The following is a 21,665-nucleotide window of genomic DNA, read 5'->3' as shown; positions in this document are numbered from 1 at the left end:
AAGCTGAATACACATTTAAATATTTTCAACACATATTTTTACATACTTTTCAATATTAAACACTAAAAAATACTATAGACCCATATATGAAATATTTAATTATTTCTTTAATAAAAAAATTGGTATACTTAATATCCTTAGGTCCCGTTTGTTTTTAGAGATAGAATGGAGGGGATTGATAGTGAGAGAATTGTTAAGGGATTAATAGTGAGGGGATTGATAGTGATGAGATTACTAGTGAGGAATTATTAAATTATTTTTATATAAAATAATAAAATAAATAAAAAAATATAAAAAATTAAACATTAATATTTAAAAAAAATTCCCAATATATAAAAAATATAAAAATTTCTAATCCCCTCATTATTTTTCTAATACTATCTCTACTTCCTCCTTCCCAATCCCCCTTCCAAGACCTTTAAGGGTTGTTTGGATTGACCTAAATAAGTATATATTTTGTCTTTTTACAAAAAGATATTCAAAAAAATAGAGAAGTGATATGATGAAAAAAAGATAAAAAGATAAATTATTTTATATATGCCAAACTTAGGCCAAGTTTGGCATGATTGAAAAAAGACAAAAAGTCAAAAAGTCACTATCCTATTTAAGTCACTATCCTATTTAAGTCACATCATCTTGTTTAAGTTAAATCACCTCTCTAACATATCATTTCAACTCAACCCAAATCCAACCCATATTTTATAAAAAATAAAAAAGTACACTTATTTAATCTTCCCAAACTAGACCTTAATCTTAATACAAAGAGATTAGAAGTCCCATCTCCATCTCTCAAAACAAACATTCCATACAATAATCTCATTTCACACTATCAATCTCATTTCCCCCTGCAACTCCAAACAAACGTGGCTTTAACCATTTGTCGTACTTTGCCATTAAAAAAAGAAATTATGTGTTTACTACTAAAGTCACATCACATTCTTGGGAACACAAAAAAGTAGTGCGCCACTTTTTAACACCATTCGAATAGGAAAGTTTCCGCCTAGAATGGTCAGTCTCTGTATATGAGCATAAACCCTTAACAATCGATTCAGCCCAAACTAGTCGTTAGCAACATTTGATTTTCCTTTTTTGAATATATCGACTGTTGGTTCGTCGGAGTGGATCAGAGAGACGTTGGAGATGAAGGCAGAGAAGAAGGTTGAGCAGGAGGAGGAGGAGGCGAAGGGAGGAGAGCTGTTGTTCTGTGGCGCCACGCGTCGGAGTGCCAGTGGCGGCCGCAACGTTGGAAACTTCGTCTCTCTAACTCGACTCCGGCCTCTCGTTGGTGTCAACATTCGTTTGGTCGTGTCGGGTTGTGGTAACTCTCTCTCTCTCTCTCTCTCTCTGCTCTCTGTTCCATTTTTCACACTTGTTTACTTATATGTATCACATTGAAACATAAATGACCAACACTCCGTTTCGATTGAATGATTTGGGGTAAAAAACGCTTTTTATTTTTTATTTTTATTTTAAATATTCATATCACCTGTTTTTAGATTAGTAACACTCTGTTTGGATCGTGAGGTGAGAAAAGAAAGAAATGAAATGATCGAATAGAAAGTAGATGATTACGGTTTCTCACTAATTTGTTTGGATGAATAAAAGAGAACACCTCTCTTGTTTGGATAAAATAAATAAGAGGAAAAGAAAAAAAAGAAAGTATTTTGTTTTATTTTATCAAAATAACCTTTTTCTATTAAAATATCTAAAGCAAATCTCTTATATTTTTCTCTAATCATCTACCAACTATCATATAGAAAATGAGTTTATGAAGTGGACCTATATATTATTTTCCTTCTTTTATAATACCAAAAACTGTCTCCTTGAATGTAAAATAAATTAAAAAACCGACAGTTATAAAAGATTATTTTGATAATATAATACGAAATTATTTTTTTTAATGTGATAAAATATCATTTTTCCCCCTCTTATTTTCTCTTCATTCTATCTAAACTATAAGAATCGGAAACACAATCTTTTTCGTCTTTTCTTTTCTCTCTCAGATTCCCAAACATAGTGTAAAGTTGAGTTGTTGGGTTATCTAAGTCCAGTTTTGGTATCTGATTCTTTTTCACATAGACTGTGTTTATATTATGGATTTAGGTACGGATTTGGAAAGAGAAAGAAATATGTGAAGGAAATAAAAGCTAATTTTTTACTCCATTTCGCTCACGTTTTTCTTTCCATTTCTACTCAATTGTGGACTTATTGTTCTTTGTTTTGATGTTCTGTGTAGCATCTTTTCACTGTGTGGCATTGGATGTTGAAGGACGTTGCTATACTTGGGGGCGCAACGAGGCATGATTTGTTTTTATAACTATGAAGATAATTAATTCAGATTATTACCTGCATTTTGCTTTACTATATTCAAATGAAACATTGGTGTGTGCAGAAGGGGCAACTAGGCCATGGAGATACAATGCAGCGTGATATGCCAGCTGTTGTTTCAAAACTTTCGCAGTATGTTGCATTTTTCTGTTAGAAGTGAATTTTCCCCGGATGTTTATAGATATTACTTTTGCTGAGGAAATGGTGAGAGAAGTTCTTATCTTAAACTCTTCCCCTCCACCCCCACCCCCGCGGGTGTTTTGCGTTAAAGTTAAGTTTTATTTTTAGTGGTTGCAGCGATAGCATTTGCAGTAGCAATAGCCTATCTGTTAATTTGGTTTGGGGAAAAGGTTCTTTTACCTTGCGAAAATCTTGCAGGGTTGAGTGCAACCTCCACATGATGCTTATCTGGTGGGTATAGTATGAGAAGGTGGCCTTACTTTAATATGCAGTTGGTGATTGCAATGGAAAAGTACAATTGAGTTCCTGATATGCCAATTTGTCACATCTTTCGATCTAGAGTTCTGGGATTTAAAATGGTGAGGAGTGTGGATTGTATGACTTTATAAGTGGGTATGGAATAGAATTGTAAGTTTTAAGAAGGTGAAGGGCATGGGAGAATGTGGAAGTTTGTGTCAAACAATCTAGCAAGTTTCTGTCAGTTATTTATTTTATTTTTTTATTGTAAATGTGGAGTTCAAATATGAACAAGACATATGGGGGCATAGGTCCACAATGGTGGTGAGGAGATTCCATGGAGTAGGGATCTCCAAAAAAAAAAAAAAAAATTTATAATGCGTGAGAGAAGTTCGCTAAATCTACAAGGTTTACAATGAGAAAAGGTCATAGGGTCAAATTCCATGACATATGGCAGAGGAGAAGTTAATAAATTTATTGTTCTATTATGGTGCTATGAGTAAGTTATGGTTTCTAGTATTCTCTGCCTTCATTGTGACGTGGGTGATGTTGAGATCTTTTTTAGAGATGCTGTATATCTTGCTTGGGTCAAATCTTGTTCACATGCTACTGTTAAATTGTTGCAGATCTGTGACTTGTGTGTGGAAGGAGAGGAAAAGCAAGTTTGCTGGGGTTTAGGAGAGTGGGAAGGGAGGGAAGCGGGAATTGATTGAGACTTATCATTCCAAGAATTATGTATACGTAACATAAGTATATATGTCTATATGCATCTATGTTAAAGACTACTAGTCTCGTTATAGAAAGTGACTATGTTGTATAATACTTGCAAGCCCTTTAATTGGATCGTGTTTCATTCATTTATTTATATGTCTATATGCATCTATGTTAAAGACTACTAGTCTCGTTATAGAAAGTGACTATGTTGTATAATACTTGCAAGCCCTTTAATTGGATCGTGTTTCATTCATTTATTTATTTAAACAAGACAAAGGTATTCAAACCCCTGATATTATGATTGAGAGACCAATTTGCTGCCACTTGGCTTACAAGGCTGTTGGGAGCATTGAACTTACTTTGTGTTCACGTAATTTTAGAGGATTCTTTTGTTATGTATCTTTTACGTGACTCATACTTTTTCCTTTCCTTTCCATACCTTTAATTTTTTTTTTCAGGCATACAGTCGTTGGAGCTGCAGCTGGAAGGAGCCACACTGTGTTGGTAACTAAAGATGGACTCTCTTTCTCCTTTGGCTGGAACAAACATGGGCAGTTGGGCACAGGTTCATCAAAGAATGGTGGGTTTTTATTTATGGTTTACTTTAATTAAGAATAAGCATTGACTGGACCGGGCCAGGCTAGAAAAGTCTTATGCCCAACCCCAGTCCAACCTGACCCAAAACTGGCCCTAAAAATATCTTCCCAAACCCAGTCCTAAAATGATATTACAATCCCAAGCCTACCAACAAACTCGTTTATTACACTGACCCCCCCTAAGGTTTGGAGAAAATACAGCAAGCCTCACATTTTTGGCATAAGTACATTGAGCTCTCTTAATGTTTTAATATATATTGTACTTAATACCCTTTTTATCAAAAATTCATTAGTCAAATGTATAGAAAAATGATGTTATCTCTTTCACACTGAAATGTATATTTTTCATTATTTATCTTTGTGTCTTTACATCATCTGCATTAGTTTTGGTCCATTTAGTCTTAATAAAAGGGAGGTCAATGTAATTATGCCAAAACTGTGGGGCTTGTTGCATTTTCTCCAAACCTTAGGGGAGGTCAATATAAATGTTACAAGATCTCAAAAAATGTTACAAGATCAAACTTAGGTCTTGTTTGGTAAAGTTTCATAGCTTGTTTGTTGTTTTTGTTTAAAAAAAAATTGTGAAATTCATAAACAAAAATGCATTTGGTAGTTGTTTTCTTTTCCAAAAGATGTGGCAATAGTTTCTAAATTTTCCAAAATTTTAGGAATCAGGATTTTGGTGTTTTCACCTATTTTCAAAATGAGGTTTCATTCCCTCATCCCTCTCGTCCTGGTCATTGGCCACCATCTCCAGCTGTTAGCCCCTATTGCCAATCTCTACTCACCTTTGGCCATCACCCGCTTTCTACCATCATCTATAGCTACTCACCAAACTTCATGTTTTTGTTTTTATATGTTTTGAAAACATGTGTGGATCAAGGGATATGCACCCTACCACAAAATGTGTAACTTTGCCATAAAATTTCGTAACATTAAAGACAAAATGCGTAACCTCACCACTAATTGGTGTAACAAAAATTGTTATAACCAAGCCACAAATTTTTGCAACATCAATCACAAAATTTTGAATATTTTGTTGCACCAATTTATGGTGAGGTTACGCATTTTGTGGTTGATTTTACGAAATTGTGGTAAAGTTACACATTTTTGTGGTAGGGTACATATGGTGTGCACCTCTCGAAGAGGGGTGCACACCCTAGGCTTTCCTGTGGATCAAACATGTTTTTAATTTTATTCTTTTTAAATAAAAAATATGTTTCCTATTTTATGGCTGGTCCTCAAGGCCTATTCTCAAGCCCAACCCATTTAATACATAGGTCTAAACAATAGCACAACTCGGTCTCAAGGGCTTAAATACCGATTCCAAGGTCTTAAAAAGTAGGTCGGGTGGGCCACTGGACCAATAGCTATCCCTAGGTTTAATGATGGTCAGGAGATATCTAAGTTATAAATTGATGCAGATTTGTAGTGTATAAAAAAAGGAAAGAAAAGTGCATTCATGGAAGCCATAAAAGTTGAAAATTCTCATAATCTCGAGGCAGGGTCAATTAGAATCAAACCAAGTTTTTTAGACAGCCCAGTCTTAGATATGATCATTGATCATTTGGCAAAATTCATTTTATCCCCATGCAGTTTGGTCTTGGAGCATTTCACCAATTGACATTTAAAAATAGCTAAAAAGCCTTCATGTGGTTTTGGACTAAAGTGTGCAATGCTAACTCGGTCAAAGGCAGATGTAAAATAACCTTAATGCCCTCCACCTTTTTTTTCTTCTTAGGTGTGAAAATGAGGGGATTTGAGGATGTCATTTGAAATGAGAGGGGGAGAGAGAGAGAGAGAGAGAGAGAGAGAGCAAACCAAGTTTAATACAACAAAATAATGCCATGCAGTCCAAATTACTGGTCCTGGAACTGTTCCCAGCCCATGTGCCTAAATCTGCTTCTATTCGTGCCAGATTATAACCCCAAAACCTTACTCTTTGCTACCCCAAATTTTATGAGTCTTTTGGCCTAAAAAAACCAATTAAAATCGGCCCTAAATAAACTGTGTTGTGCTGCCTCACTTTTTATTTGGCCTCATTACTTTGTGGGAGAGTTTTTTCCACACTTGTCCTACATCATAAATTATCATCACTGTGGGTTGGTTACTATTGAGAGGGGGGAGATTGAATTAAATGTTTCTTGTGGGGGTTGTTTCGGGTGTATTTCGATGTTCATTATCATAGGATTGATATCTTATTTACATGAAGGTGAAACATCATGACATCATTATGAGAACAGTCATGGGTAGTGGTAATAATTTTAAAGAATGACGTATCCAAATGAGCCTAAAGTACGAGTTACTGAAACTGAGACAATAATAAGGGTCACCAGTTTACCAGGAGGAAGGAAAGTTAGAGGGTCTTGGAGATGGCTGGATTAGTGGAAGTTGGAGACCCATTGGATCAAATACTAGCAGTTGCAAGTTGCAACAGTAAAAAGTGGAATGACTTTATCTAGTGGGGAATATGGTTGAAATAGACTGGAATAACTCAATAGCATTTATTTAGCCCATCCGTAACACTGAATTAAGGTTAATGTCTTCCTGTTATTTAACACTTTACACAGTATATTTCCTTTCGATAATTAGCATATTTTTTGATACGTCTTCTAATATACTGCAAATGATTCTAAAGTAAAGTAACTATTTTACAGGACTGCTTGCTTTTAGAATGGATCCATCAACATCTTCCTTGTATTATTTTTCGTGCACTTATTTGTTGAACTTATGTTTTATGCTTTTGGCCTTCGGAATTCATTACAAATGAGTTTATTTTGTTTTGTTGTTAGACTACATATGCAGCTTTAAATTATGCATTGGTATTCTATTCTTTCCATGTTGAGTTTCAAAAGACTTAGGATTCTGCAATTATATGCAGTAATTTGACTGAGGCAAAACAGCATTTTAAACGTAGACTTGAAAGATGACAAACTTGTAACTCTTTCATGAAGGCATCCTAATTTCCTTTTCCCTTCACAGCTGGTTTTGCATCTTGTATGCAATTTTTTTTTTAAAATAATTTTTTTGGATAAATAAAAGTGACTCATTAAAGAGATCCAAAAATAGGGATGCAATCCTTGTACACACGAGTCATTTTAATCTTGAATTTAGGTGGCACTGGCAATAGCAGATTGGGGACTCTATCAAGTGCTAAGATATTTACTCTATTTTTAGGGATATTATGCCTTAAATTTGCATTATGCATCAACTGACATTCTAGTTTATATATTTTTTCTGTAGAAGTTGAATCATCTCCTGTACACTGTCTTGTTTCTGAAGTCAGAACTGCTGCTTGTGGGGCTGATTTTTCAGTGTGGTTAACTTCTGTTGAAGGGGCTTCTATTCTGTATGGTTTGTGGATTTGTGTTGGTTTTTACTTCATACTTCCTTCACATGTTTTGGAGTTATTGATTCGTGTTATTGTGAAGTTTGCATCTTGTTTGGATTACTACTGATATGCCCATGGTTTCTTGGTTTCTAGGACTGCTGGTCTTCCACAATATGGTCAACTTGGGCATGGAACAGACAATGAGGTATCTTGAAGAAAAGTTATCCTTCCAGTTTTTTTTTTTTTTTTCTCCTCTTCTTCTTGCATACCATCAGAAATAGATTTGTGTGGAATGCTGAATGCATTTTCATTGTAATTATAGTCACATTAAAATGTGATTTATTTAAAATTTTCAAACATATTTAGCTTTCAAACAGGCTCAGACAATAATTATATTGTAGAGTTGTTGAAAACCTGGTGATGGTAAAGAATATAGGTAACCTTTCAGTAATTTTTTATCTATAGTTGTTTTAGCCTTCACGTAAAGTTTATTACATGAGGATTTAACATCTGCCTTCAACATCATAGTCATGGATTTTATTTAATAAGGAATTATTATAGTGGGTAGAAATGATTATGGAGGTTTGTTGTGTGTGGTGAGAGAGAGAGAGAGAGAGAGAGAGAGAGAGAGAGAGGAGGATGGTGTGGGCATGTGGAGTGGCATCCACAGTGGGTGGGATACCTTTTCGAGGAACATGCAATTAATGGTGAGCAACCAATGATGTTCTGGTGCCATTTGTGCGGTGGAGTGAAGTCACAAGTGGCTTTCCCTAGTATTGCATGTGTTGTGATAAATAGAGACTAGCAATTGTTAGTGAGTATCACAAGGTAAATGTGAGTCCTGTTTCTTGGGATATTAAATGGTTGGGGGGTGGGGCATTGATCGACCTTCGTGGGGTGTTTTTACTCCATTCCTTGCATTGGTGTTGGCGGGAATGCTATCTAATAGATGAAATTTGTGGTCAGTCACTTTGAGGCTTTTCACTTGAGAAAGGGTGTGGAGCCACAAAGACCCCTTATAAAGTTGCCTTCTTTGTGTGGTGTGCTTCGCATGAGTGTTCGACACTTCTAAGAAGAAGGTGTGTCCGTGTCGTGTACATGTTGGACACTTCTCGACACGTGTCGAACACTCATCCAAATTTATCTTATCATTTTTAATTTTTTTTTTTGACATAGAGACACTTTGGATACTTGGGGGACACATGTATCCATCACTTGGATACACATGAAACTAATTGTAAGTGTGAACAAAATTACATAGGGTAGAAAGATAAAAGAAAAATAATGTAGATTTACAAAAAATAACATTATGTTGTATATTGTTTTATTAATTTTGAATGATATATTCATATGTATGACATTAATAAATATATAAACTATATATTTTGTGCATGTTCCCCACGTGTCGTGTCCTATATTTTTTGAAAATTATCTTGTGGGCACGTCCTTGTCGTATTGCATGTCCGTGTCTGTGTCTATGCTTCTTAGTGGAGGGGAGGAAGGCTTGGTGTTTGGTGCCTTTGGCATTGATGTGGATTGTGTGGGGAGAATGTAAGAGAAGAATGAGGAATGGTAGAGACCCACAATTGAATTCACCCATAATGAGATGACGAGGGAGTTGGCCTTGCATAGTTCAGTTTCTGATAAATCAAAAATTGACATGCCATGTCATTGCAGGTAAATTAAGGGAGCTTTTTATAAAATCAATTTTACCTATATCTTAATAAGTATCAAAAGGTTATACCTTTTATAGAATGTGTTAAAATCCACCTACTCTCCACCTACTTCACCCACTTAAACCTAACCCACTACACCACTACCACCTCACCTACTCCACTAAACCTAACCCACTACACCACTACCACCTCCACTTCACCTACTCCTTACCTACTACACACTCACCCTCTTCTATATATAGGAATCATGAATCATTGTAATAGATATCAATATATCAATCAATAATAATACATACAATTTATTCTCTCTCTTTCTCTATACATTATTTCTTACATGGTATCAGAGCTGGTTTAAAACCTAGTATTTTCGCTTCCCCGGCGGGCGGCAACCTCACCTTAGCCGCCCGCCGGACCTCAACCTATTCCGCTGATAAAATCAACAAAGATTTGTGCAACTGTAGTCATGTGTGAGGCTGATGGAGAAGAATTCTTCACCTCATATGACGAGACAGTCTGGAACTGGAATTCTGCAGCAGCTAGATTATAGCTTGGTTGAGTGCCAAGCTTTGGTTCTTCCACCCACTCTTGAACTTGCCCAGCAAAGTGTGAAGGTTCATGCTTGTGTTGGAGGGACTAGTGTGCGCGAAGATCAGCGCATTCTCTCCAGTGGGGTTCATGTTGTTGTTGGTACTCCTGGTCGTGTGTTTGACATGTTGCGGAGACAATCACTTCGCCCTGTTTACATCAAAATGTTTGTCTTGGATGAAGCTGATGAAATGCTGTCACGAGGTTTTTAAAAATCAGATCTATGATATTTTCCAATTGCTGCCACCCAAAATCCAGGTTGGGGTGTTCTCAGTTGCTGCCACCCAAAATCCAGGTTGGGGTGTTCTCTGCCACAATGCCACCAGAGGCTCTTGAAATCACCAGGAAATTCATGAATAAGCCTGGAAAGAGAAAAAGCTCATGCTAGGATTTGCGAAGTGATTCGCTGCAGGAATTTTGGCTTTGGATGAAACCCTTACCATACTCCACTCATTCTCTCCAACTGTTCTAACTTTTTATTTTTATTATTATTATTATTATATCAAATAATCAATGCACTCATGTTCCCCACTAACAGTGTCCACTTTTGACCCAAACCATTTTCAATCCATCATTTCTCCTTCACCTTTTGCACCCCACTCACCGACTCTCTCTCCACTTTATCACATGGGTTTGCCCCTCTCTCTCCTCCATTTGATTTCAAAAATCACTAATTTTTATTTATTTTTTCCAAGTCACTTTTCCTCTTTTTTAAATACCCCACTTTATTTTGAAACAATCGCACTGATGTTTTTCATATAATCCATCTATAAATATTTTTTTATCTATTTTCTTTCTCCCTTGTTTTCTTTCATTTTATTTTTATTTTTTCAACAAAACACTCCCAAAAAAAAAAAAAAAAAAAAAAAAAAAAAAAAAAAACAACATTTTACAAACTTGTCATTTCTTCATGCCGGGGATCAACCCCGATCAGCATTTTACACCATAAAAAAAAAAATAATAAAAAAAATAAAAATAAAAAAACACAAAACAAAACAAAACACAACCAACACAAATCGGAACAGTGGGATTTTTCTTCTCGCCTATTCTGCCGGTCTTTTCTTCTTGCCACCGTCTTGGGCGGCCCTTGCCGGTGTTGCCTCCGTGTTTCCCACTCCACTGGGCATGATCACTACTCCCTGCTCCTCCACTGCAGCATATGGCGGCCCTCCAAATCGGAACATAAAACTGGCCTTCCGCTTCAGCTCCTTGTTTTCCGCCTTTAGCACACTTATCTCTGCTCGCGCATCCTTATACATGCGTTGGAGCAGAGCCAGTTGGGCGTTTAACTGCTGCACCTCATTTGTCCTACTCTGCAGCCGGTTCGACAAATTTGTAACCGCAGTCATGGTTTCCACACATGACTTCAAGGTATACTGATTGGCCTCCACATCCGACTGCACCGCCATTTTTTGCTCCACCGACCGCATCGGAAAGTTCAACGGAGCAAAACCAGAGGTGTTTGGTTGAGGTTCACAGGCCACCGCACCAGTTATCTCTCTTGTTGACTCGTTGAGGTCGGGAAAGAGAGTGAGCAGACCACGGGAAGAAGAGGCTATGTTCTGGGTAGCTGAACGGGAAGAAGAAGCCATGTTTTTGGGTTGCTGAGTGTTTCAGAGAAGGGTTGGTTACAGAATGTTACAGAGAACGAAGAGGTTTCAACTGGTTTGTTATGCTTCCAAGCCTCAGACTTCGCTTTGGTTTATAAAGACAGAGACGACGAGGCCGACACGCGCTCTGTCAATCACGTGCATCGCCGCGTGTTAGGCGCCCCTTTTGATGGCTCGACGCTTTCTGTCGGGCACGTCTTTTGATGAAGTGGGCGCGCCTTTTGATGGCACGCCTTTTTATGGATTGGGCACGCATTTTGATGGCACGTCTTTTGATGAAGTGGGCGCGCCTTTTGATGGCACGCCTTTTTATGGATTGGGCACGCCTTTTGAAAGATTGGGCACGCCTTTTGAGGGTGCAACTTTTTAAGGGTCCGACAAGACTCTGTAAACTGTCCCGACATTGATTCCGGTTAGCTCCTTCATGGGTCCGACAAGACTCTGTAAACTGTCCCGACATTGATTCCGGTTAGTTTCTACAAGGGTCCAGCAAGACTCCGTAAACTGTCACCACAACTGTCACAACATTGTCTGCTACAACGGTCCGACATGACCCCATAAACTGTCTTCTACATCGGTCTGACACCGCCATCCAGTGTCCTCTACACCGTTATGACACCACCATACAGTGTCCTCTACATGGTTATGACACCCCCATACAGTGTCCTCTACAACGTTATGACACCACCATCCAGTGTCTTCACCAATGGTCTGACACGACCATACAGTGTCTCTTATCCTCTTTTATTTTTATGTATTTTCTTGTTTTGTTACTCTCTCCAAACTCAAGTTGGTTAGTTCCTATCCCCCTTGAGTTTGCGGGGGGCTGTTAAAATCCACCTACTCTCCACCTACTTCACCCACTTAAACCTACTCCACTAAACCTAACCCACTACACCACTACCACCTCACCTACTCCACTAAACCTAACCCACTACACCACTACCACCTCCACTTCACCTACTCCTTACCTACTACACACTCACCCTCTTCTATATATAGGAATCATGAATCATTGTAATAGATATCAATATATCAATCAATAATAATACATACAATTTATTCTCTCTCTTTCTCTATACATTATTTCTTACAGAATGGTTTTATTATTGCCAGAAAATTTTACCAGAACATCAGCTGCATGTTTTAGACAATTTTTATAAAACATGGAAAACCACTAATGGTAAAGCCATTAGTGCTATCCATCCCCCAACAGAATCTTTAGAATTAGCCCCTAGTGTCTCCACAGCAGAACCACTAGCTATAACTGCGTATGTTAAACCTGCGACTAAAGAAGATAAGCTTAAAGACTTTGTTAAAGTCTCAGATCTGAACTCCGTCCTCAAACAGAATAATTATACTAATTTATATTTCCAAACTGTAGCTCAACTAGCTAGAATTGAAGAATCTATCCAGAATTTGGAAATCATCAATACAAAACATAAACCACAGGAAGCACCAATTCAATCTACTAATCTGAAACCACCCTTAGAGGTTACAAATTTTAAACACAAACAGCGGTCGCGGAAGGGGAAGCTTCCCCATATTCTCATGAGAATCTTCAGTTGGATTTATCAGAATTTCCAGGAATCATAATCCATCAGTATCAAGTGCCTCCTCTCAAGGAGAATCCTCCAGCAAGATTGCTAAGGATGCACTATTCTCAGAATCTGAACAGTATCAACAAAATTCCATTGTTGAAGAAATAGTATTGTATTTTGAGGATACAGACGTCAAATAGATGACTGATGCCTTGGAAATAAAATCTAGGTATCTAACTACCCAGCAATTCACTCCTCATTTTGGTTCGTATCGGTACTTTTATGAGAATATTCTCAAAGATACCGTAGTAGTTGATTTCACTCACCATCTTTTGGATGAAAAACCGAACCAATAGCCCTATCAAATTTAGATTGTAAGGCTATTATTTGAACCAATGAAAATTGAATTTTACAGATTACATGATTAGAAATATAGTTATTGGGACTATGTCGATGCTTTTACTAAAGCATTTTATTATCAGAATCCCATCTGTAATCATTCTTGGTTTATTAAAGTTTGCCAATATACAATCCGTAAAGGCATCCCTAATTGGTTTTATGTTTGGCCCTATATTACCTGGAACGTGGATCGTTTCGGCATAGGGAACGGGAACGGGAATGTGGTACGCCACATGCTCTAAAATGTGGTATGATAGGAGTAGACTTGTATATATTATACTTGCAAATTTAAAGTACTTTTAGAGTAATTTTCTTTTAACTATTAAACATATAATAAAATTTAGTTTTTCTTCTTCATGTAGCAAAACATTTCTATGAGTACTATGACCTATTTTTATGTTTTGTTTTGTCAAAACTTAACTTACTTTAGATTTTAATTCATTATATTTGTTTTTTTGCTCCTAAGGAAACATTTAAGGAAATTTAGCGATCGTTTTAGATCGCTAAATTTACTGTTTTGGAAAGCAAGTGTACCATATTTTGGAATGTGTGTACCAATACGTAATTCGCTAGGGTATTAGCGTTTTCTGGTAACTTAGGTTTGACCCCTCTTTGGACTTCTTACTAGAAATTACCATAGCAGTTTTCACTCTATGGCAAACAGCCTATTCACACACACCAGGAAATTCATCCATCTCCATTTCCAAATCTTTTGCTATCTTTATGATTAATTTCAGTATTCCATGGATCTAGAGGTGGGATTACAAATGTGATTTTCAGAATAAAGTTTCCCGTTTAAAAAGAGTTTTCTTCTTTAAATGGTGGAATAAGGGTATGGATCCTAAGCAAACAAAATTAATCCAGCAAATTAAAGCTAACACCAGAGCCTGTTGGGATGTAGCTCCTAAAATTGTACCACGACTACTGTCATTAGAAAATCCAATTATTCAAATTCAAATTGTACTCAGAAAGCAACATCTTGACCTCTTAGAACCAGAACTAATTGTAGCATTGTAAGTATTTTTGTCTACATTTTAATGTTTTATCAATAATGAAACTGTTCTTAGTAGATTTTATGTATTAACTCAACTACATAAGTATCAGAAAGAATTAGAATATCCTCCAAGAAGATTTCAACCAAATCATATTTGGGATAGGTTTGCTCAATTGAGAAATGCAACTTATTATTATCAAAATCCTCTTGACCGTCTGTCATCAACATAATTTGTACTTGAGATCATATATGAATTAATTTGTGTTAATTATGATGATAATATGAATAGTACTATTCCTGGTTTTGTGCTAAATGTGTGAATAAAATTAAGATTGAGCAAGTGGGACATCACCCCAGTCGCGGTTGGGGTTTAGCCATATTTGTATTAAATTACTCTAGGCTTGTATCTCTTGTAAGTCATTGACAGATGTGCTTGTGTCACACTTGGTTTTAGCACACTCATTTGGTATCAGAGCCATGTTAATTACTAATATTATTGTTATAATCAATATAGATTAATCATATATGATCATCTTTATATAATGGAAACATATGAAACAGTACTTGCATCAGCATCTACCACATCAAAACTTGTTAAAAATGCAGAATTACTTGCATATCAGGAGGTTTGTCAGAAACTTAACAAATGGATACCTAATGTTAAACCCGGAAAAATTTATAAAATTGGCAAGCTGTATTTCAGAAGTTGTCATGCAATCAAGACATTTGCAAAAGCAGCATCTCTGAAAGATAATGATGACATTATCAAACTACAGCATGTTAGGGATCTAGTTCCTTTTGTGAATAAATATTAGTATCCAATGTACCCTTACGGATGGTAGATGCCTTAACTGGAAACAGTCACTAATGGGAGCAATAGAAACTAGTCTATCCCATGGACCAGTATATTTTGATGTATGTTCTAATTTGAGTATATCGCTTGAAGATGGGAATATTTCAGAAACCTTATGTAGAAATTTAATGTATAAAGAGAAATAGAGAATTGTATTATTGATTGATTTATATTGATATCTATTACAATGATTCATGATTCCTATATATAGAAGAGGGTGAGTGTGTAGTAGGTAAGGAGTAGGTGAAGTGGAGGTGGTAGTGGTGTAGTGGGTTAGGTTTAGTGGAGTAGGTGAGGTGGTAGTGGTGTAGTGGGTTAGGTTTAGTGGAGTAGGTGAGGTGGTAGTGGTGTAGTGAGTTAGGTTTAGTGGAGTAGGTTTAAGTGGGTGAAGTAGGTGGAGAGTAGGTGGATTTTAACAGCCCCCCGCAAACTCAAGGGGGATAGGAACTAACCAACTTGAGTTTGGAGAGAGTAACAAAACAAGAAAATACATAAAAATAAAAGAGGATAAGAGACACTGTATGGTCGTGTCAGACCATTGGTGAAGACACTGGATGGTGGTGTCATAACGTTGTAGAGGACACTGTATGGGGGTGTCATAACCATGTAGAGGACACTGTATGGTGGTGTCATAACGGTGTAGAGGACACTGGATGGCGGTGTCAGACCGATGTAGAAGATAGTTTATGGGGTCATGTCGGACCGTTGTAGCAGACAATGTTGTGACAGTTGTGGTGACAGTTTACGGAGTCTTGCTGGACCCTTGTAGAAACTAACCGGAATCAATGTCGAGACAGTTTACAGAGTCTTGTCGGACCCATGAAGGAGCTAACCGGAATCAATGTCGGAACAGTTTACAGAGTCTTGTCGGACCCTTAAAAAGTCGCACCCTCAAAAGGTGTGCCCAATCTTTCAAAAGGCGTGCCATCAAAAGGCGCGCCCACTTCATCAAAAGACGTGCCCGACAGAAAGCGTCGAGCCATCAAAAGGGGCGCCTGACACGCGGCAATGCACGTGATTGACAGAGCGCGTGTCGGCCTCGTCGTCTCTGTCTTTATAAACCAAAGCGAAGTCTGAGGCTTGGAAGCATAACAAACCAGTTGAAACCTCTTCGTTCTCTGTAACATTCTGTAACCAACCCTTCTCTGAAACACTCAGCAACCCAAAAACATGGCTTCTTCTTCCCGTTCAGCTACCCAAAACATAGCCTCTTCTTCCCGTGGTCTGCTCACTCTCTTTCCCGACCTCAACGAGTCAACAAGAGAGATAACTGGTGCGGTGGCCTGTGAACCTCAACCAAACACCTCTGGTTTTGCTCCGTTGAACTTTCCGATGCGGTCGGTGGAGCAAAAAATGGCAGTGCAAACGGATATTGAAGCTAATCAGTATACATTGAAGTCCTGTGTTGAAACTATGACTGCGGTCACAAACTTGTCGCACCGGCTGCAGAGTAGGACAAATGAGGTGCAGCAGTTAAACGCCCAACTGGCTCTGCTCCAACGCATGTATAAGGATGCGCGAGCAGAGATAAGTGTGCTGAAGGCGGAAAATAAGGAACTAAAGCGGAAGGCCACCGTTATGTTCCGATTTGGAGGTCCGCCATATGCTGTAGTGGAGGAGCAGGGTGGAGTGATCGTGCCCAGTGGAGTGGGAAACACGGAGGCAACACCGTCAAGGGCCGCCCAGGACGGAGGCAAGAAGAAAAGACCGGCGGAATAGGCGAAAAAGTGAGGTCGGTGGGTGGCCGTCTGCAGAAAAGAAAACAAATCTTGTGGTGTTGTGGTTTGTGTTGTTGTGGTTGTTTTTTTTTTTTTTTTTTTTTTTTTTTTTTTTTTGTTTTGTTAAATTGTGATCGGGGTTGATCCCTGAGATGAATAAAAGATGGTTTGGTGTGCAAAGCTATATGGTATGAATGGAATTTGAAAAAGATTAAAAAATAATGTGAAAGAAAAATAAAGAAAGAAATAATAAAAATATATTTGAAATCAAAACGGAGGAGAGAGAGGGAACAAGCCCATGTGAGAGAGAGAGGGGAAAAATGATAGCCGATGCACCCAAAAATAATCTAGCTGCTATCCACAGGCGCTTAGGGGAAGGAAATGGTAGCAAGAGACGGCCAACACCATATATGGCTATAGCAAAGAAATGGAGTATCAAGCTCAATGGGCTAGGATTTAGACCAGAGAGTAAAGCCACTGGTCCTGTTGAACACACACCTCCAAGGCTCAAATAATCAAAACATGCTTCACGCATTTCCTTCCTTGCTTGATCAGGAGATGCACAAAACACCTTATACAGGGCTCCAGTCATTCCTCCACCAGTTAAAGGATGACGCATGTTGAAAGCATCACCTATTAATAGTGCTCCAGGAGTAGGGTAAGGAGCAGCTGGCATACTTCTATTGGGCATTGTTCTAATACTTCCCTTATCAATTGCAGCTATAAATGAATCATGCAGCTCAGGTGGAATCTAGGGAGCCACCAGAGGGAAGCAAAGCCGAAGGCTGTAAAAGCGAAAAAGGAAAAGAAGGCTCCGGCTAAGACAAAAGCTGCTGCGCCAAAAGCTAAAGCCGCTGTGAAGCCCAAGCCAGCGGCAAAGGCCAAGCCAGCTGCGAAGCCAAAAGCTGCTGTGAAACCGAAGGCTGCCGTGAAGCTGAAAGCTGCAGTGAAGCTCAAGGCTGTGGCGAAGCCCAAACCAAAGCCGAAGGCGAAGGATCCTAACAAGAGGCAAATGAGCATGGAGGAGAAGCATAGATTGAGTGTTGGGTTGCAGAGTTTGCCCCAGGAAAAGATGCCACAGTTAGTGCAGATTATGAAGAAGAGGAATTCGCATTGGCCTCAAGAGAGAGGATTTAGGCAGTGATGGGAAGGTATGTGTAGAAAATAAGCGGAATAGGTTGAGGTCCGGCGGGCGGCCAAGGCGAGGTTGCCGCCCGCCGGTGAAACGAAAAATACTAAGTGCTTAACCTTGCTCTGATACCATGTAGAAATTTAATGTATAAAGAGAAATAGAGAATTGTATTATTGATTGATTTATATTGATATCTATTACAATGATTCATGATTCCTATATATAGAAGAGGGTGAGTGTGTAGTAGGTAAGGAGTAGGTGAAGTGGAGGTGGTAGTGGTGTAGTGGGTTAGGTTTAGTGGAGTAGGTGAGGTGGTAGTGGTGTAGTGGGTTAGGTTTAGTGGAGTAGGTGAGGTGGTAGTGGTGTAGTGAGTTAGGTTTAGTGGAGTAGGTTTAAGTGGGTGAAGTAGGTGGAGAGTAGGTGGATTTTAACACCTTAGAACTCAGAATCCTTACCACAGGTTATGAGTATTTACTAGGAACTGCACCCATACCATATCTATTATCTATAAAGTTCATCTTAAAGTTTTGACAACTCTAAATTCATATATCAGAAAATAGAGTGAACCAGGAAAAACAGTCCTTATTGATACTAATCTGTACGGATCTCAAGTAGCTGTACCATGTATGATCCCTTGGAATGAAATCTCATTCCCAGATCATTGGAAAATTCAGAATGCGGTCCCACCCACACCTGTAGTTAACCCAAACCGATGATCAGGTAATTCAAACTCATGGAGGAGATGTATGCCTCAATTTCAGAAATTTTTCTAAAAGTTTGTCTACTCGAAGTATATCCAGTAGATTTACCTAGTTCTTCTAGACAATCTGTATTTGATCCAATTCAATCTGAAATTAGAGGAGTCCCCACCAGACACTTAACACCAGATCCATTAGAATCGGTATTAAAAGGTGTAAGGATATCAGACAACCAAACCCCTCATGGGATTTATACCAGTAAGCAGGAGACTGATAGAGAAAGTCCTATTGCCAGTGATATGAACGTTGATTTGTCTTAATGGATTTTACACAAAGAAGTGAATTAAGACAATCCATCAGTAAAGAATTTTATCAGCCTCAATACCAGGAATTTAGAAAATGGTATTTTCAAAATCATACCTATAAAAGAAATTGATAGAGAGAGAATAAATTGTATGTATTATTGATTGATGTATGTTATATATTACAACTATATATTACAAATGGTGGTGAGGGGCTCCTTATATAGGAGATGTAGTGGAGTAGGTGGTAGTGGTAGGTGGTAGGTGGAGTGGGTTAGGTTTAGTGGAGTAGAGGTGGTAGGTGGAGTGGGTTAGGTTTAGTGGAGTAGGTTTAACAGCCCCCCTCAAACTCAAGGAGGTTAAACATAAACCAACTTGAGTTTGGAGAGAGTAACAAAACAGAAAAGTAAACTGATAAATAAAATAAAACAGGATAGGAGACACGGTATGGTCGTGTCAGACCGATGTGGAAGACATTTTATGGGGTCATGTCGGACCAGTGTAGAAGAACAGTTTACGAGGTCATGCCGGACTGATGTAGCAGGACAGTTTACGAGGTCATGCCGGACCGATGTAGCAGACACTGTGTGGTCGTGTCAGACCGTTGTAGGAGACAGTTTATGGGGTCATGTCGGACCGCTGTAGAAGACAGTTTACGGGGTCATGTCGGACCGTTGTAGCAGACACTGTGTGGTCGTGTCAGACCGATGTAGAAGACAGTTTATGGGGTCATGTCGGACCGATGTAGAAGCTGACCGGAATCAATGTCGGGACAGTTTATGGGGTCATGTCGGACCGATGTAGCAGACACTGTGTGGTCGTGTCAGACCGATGTAGAAGACAGTTTACGAGGTCATGTCGGACCGTTGTAGCAGACACTGTGTGGTCGTGTCAGACCGATGTAGAAGACAGTTTACAGGGTCATGTCGGACCGTTGTAGCAGGTTGTGGTGGTGCACCAAGGGGGCGACTTAGGGAGTGCGCCATGAGCGACTTATACATGATACTGTGTATAACCCCCCCTCAAACTCAAATAGGTGTAAAGATAGAAACCTATTTGAGGTTGAAACAAAGGGATTGATAAAGCGGACCGATGTAGAAGACACTGTATGAGTGTGTATATAGGCTGTCCAAAAGATATACATGGATATAGATATCGAGCTCTCAAAAGTCGTGCCCTCAAAAGGTGTGCCCAATCTTTCAAAAGGCGTGCCATCAAAAGGCGTGTCCAATTCATAAAAAGGGGTGCCGGACATTATGGCGAGGCGCGGGACTACCTTGGCTTGCGCGCCCGTTTTGTCGTCTGTCGGCAAGTGGCCCGCGATGCGCGAATCGACCCTGGCTATTTAAACCAAGGGTGAGGCAGAGGCTGTGCAAACCAGTCTGAAACCTCTGAACTCTCGGAGAGCTTGTCTCTAAGAGCTGCAAATCTTGAAACACTCTGTAACCAACCCTGTCTGACAGTACCAATCGGTAATCGCTGCTTCTCTGAAACACTTAGCAACCCAAAAACATGGCCTCGTCTTCCCGTTCAGTTACCCAGAATATGGCCTCTTCGTCCCGTGGTCTGCTCACTCTCTTTCCCGACCTCAACGAGTCAACAAGAGAGATAACTGGTGCGGTGGCCAGTGAACCTCAACCAAGCGCCTCTGGTTTTGCTCCGTTGAACTTTCCGATGCGGTCGGTGGAGCAAAAAATGGCGGTGCAAACTGATATTGAGGCCAATCAGTATACTTTGAAGTCATGTGTGGAGACCATGACGGCGGTCACAAACCTGTCGCACCGACTGCAGAGTAGGACAAATGAGGTGCAGCAGTTAAACGCCCAGCTGGCTCTGCTCATTTTTATAAAAATCAATTTTACCTGTATCTTAATCAGTATCAAAAGGTTATACCTTTTACAGAATGGTTTTATTATTACCAGAAAAATTTACCAGAACATCAGCTGCATGTTTTAGACAATTTTTATAAAACATGGAAAAACACTGATGGTAGAGCCATTAGAGCGCTATACATCCCCCGACAAAATCTTTAGAATTAGCCTCTAGTGTCTCCACAACAGAAACACTAGCTATAACTGCATATGTTAAACCTGCAACTAAAGAAGATAAGCTTAAAGAATTTGTTAAAGTCTCTGATCTGAATTCCGTCCTCTACTGTAGGACAACAACTAACCAGAGTTGAGACACTAGGGGTGTGCTAAAACCAAGTGTGTGACACAAGCACGTCTGTCAACAACTTACAGGAGATACAAGCCTGGAGTAATTTAATACAAATATGGCTAAACCCCAACCGCGACTTGGGTGATGTCCCACTTGCTCATTCTTAATTTTATTCATACATTTAGGCACAAAACTAGAAATATTACTATTCATATTATCATCATAATTAACATAGATTAATTCATATATGATCTCATGTACGGATTATGTTGATGAATGGTCAAGAATATTCTGATAATAATAAATTGCGTTTCTCAGGTGAGCAAACCTATCCCAAATATGATTTGGTTGAAATCTTCGTGGAGGATATTCTAATTTTAATTCTAATTTTTATAATTATTTCTGATACTTATGCTGTTGAGTTAATACATAAAATCTACTAAGAACAGTTTCATTATTCATAAACCGTTAAGAAATACTTACAATGATATAATCCAAGCACCGCTGCAGAATTTATTTTACTAAAGATATTACAAAAGAGATAGATAGAAAACTAGAACTAAAAATTGAACATGCTTTAACAAGGGTGAAGCCTTCCCTTATATAGATAA

At 38.6% G+C, this 21,665-nt stretch overlaps 1 protein-coding gene across 4 annotated transcripts in view; it reads left to right on the top strand.

The window, feature by feature from the left end:
* Nucleotides 1-879: 879 nt before the first annotated feature.
* Nucleotides 880-21,665, top strand: part of LOC114256275 (uncharacterized) — a 73,694-nt gene continuing 52,908 nt past the window's right edge. For all 4 annotated transcript variants that reach the window (XM_082873497.1, XM_082873496.1, XM_028195908.2 and 1 more), the window contains exons 1-6: nt 880-1,318; nt 2,237-2,298; nt 2,393-2,460; nt 3,918-4,039; nt 7,299-7,404; nt 7,540-7,591. In XM_082873497.1, the coding sequence (XP_082729623.1) occupies nt 1,141-1,318; nt 2,237-2,298; nt 2,393-2,460; nt 3,918-4,039; nt 7,299-7,404; nt 7,540-7,591 (588 nt within the window). In that variant the 5' untranslated portion in view covers nt 880-1,140. The remainder of the gene's footprint in view (nt 1,319-2,236; nt 2,299-2,392; nt 2,461-3,917; nt 4,040-7,298; nt 7,405-7,539; nt 7,592-21,665) is intronic.

The sequence above is a fragment of the Camellia sinensis genome, chromosome 6, assembly GCF_055761805.1.
Source record: "Camellia sinensis isolate YWXY chromosome 6, ASM5576180v1, whole genome shotgun sequence".
Taxonomy (NCBI): domain Eukaryota; kingdom Viridiplantae; phylum Streptophyta; class Magnoliopsida; order Ericales; family Theaceae; genus Camellia; species Camellia sinensis.
The sequence above is the reverse complement of the archived record's forward strand: the minus strand, read 5'-3'. Positions and strand labels throughout refer to the sequence as shown.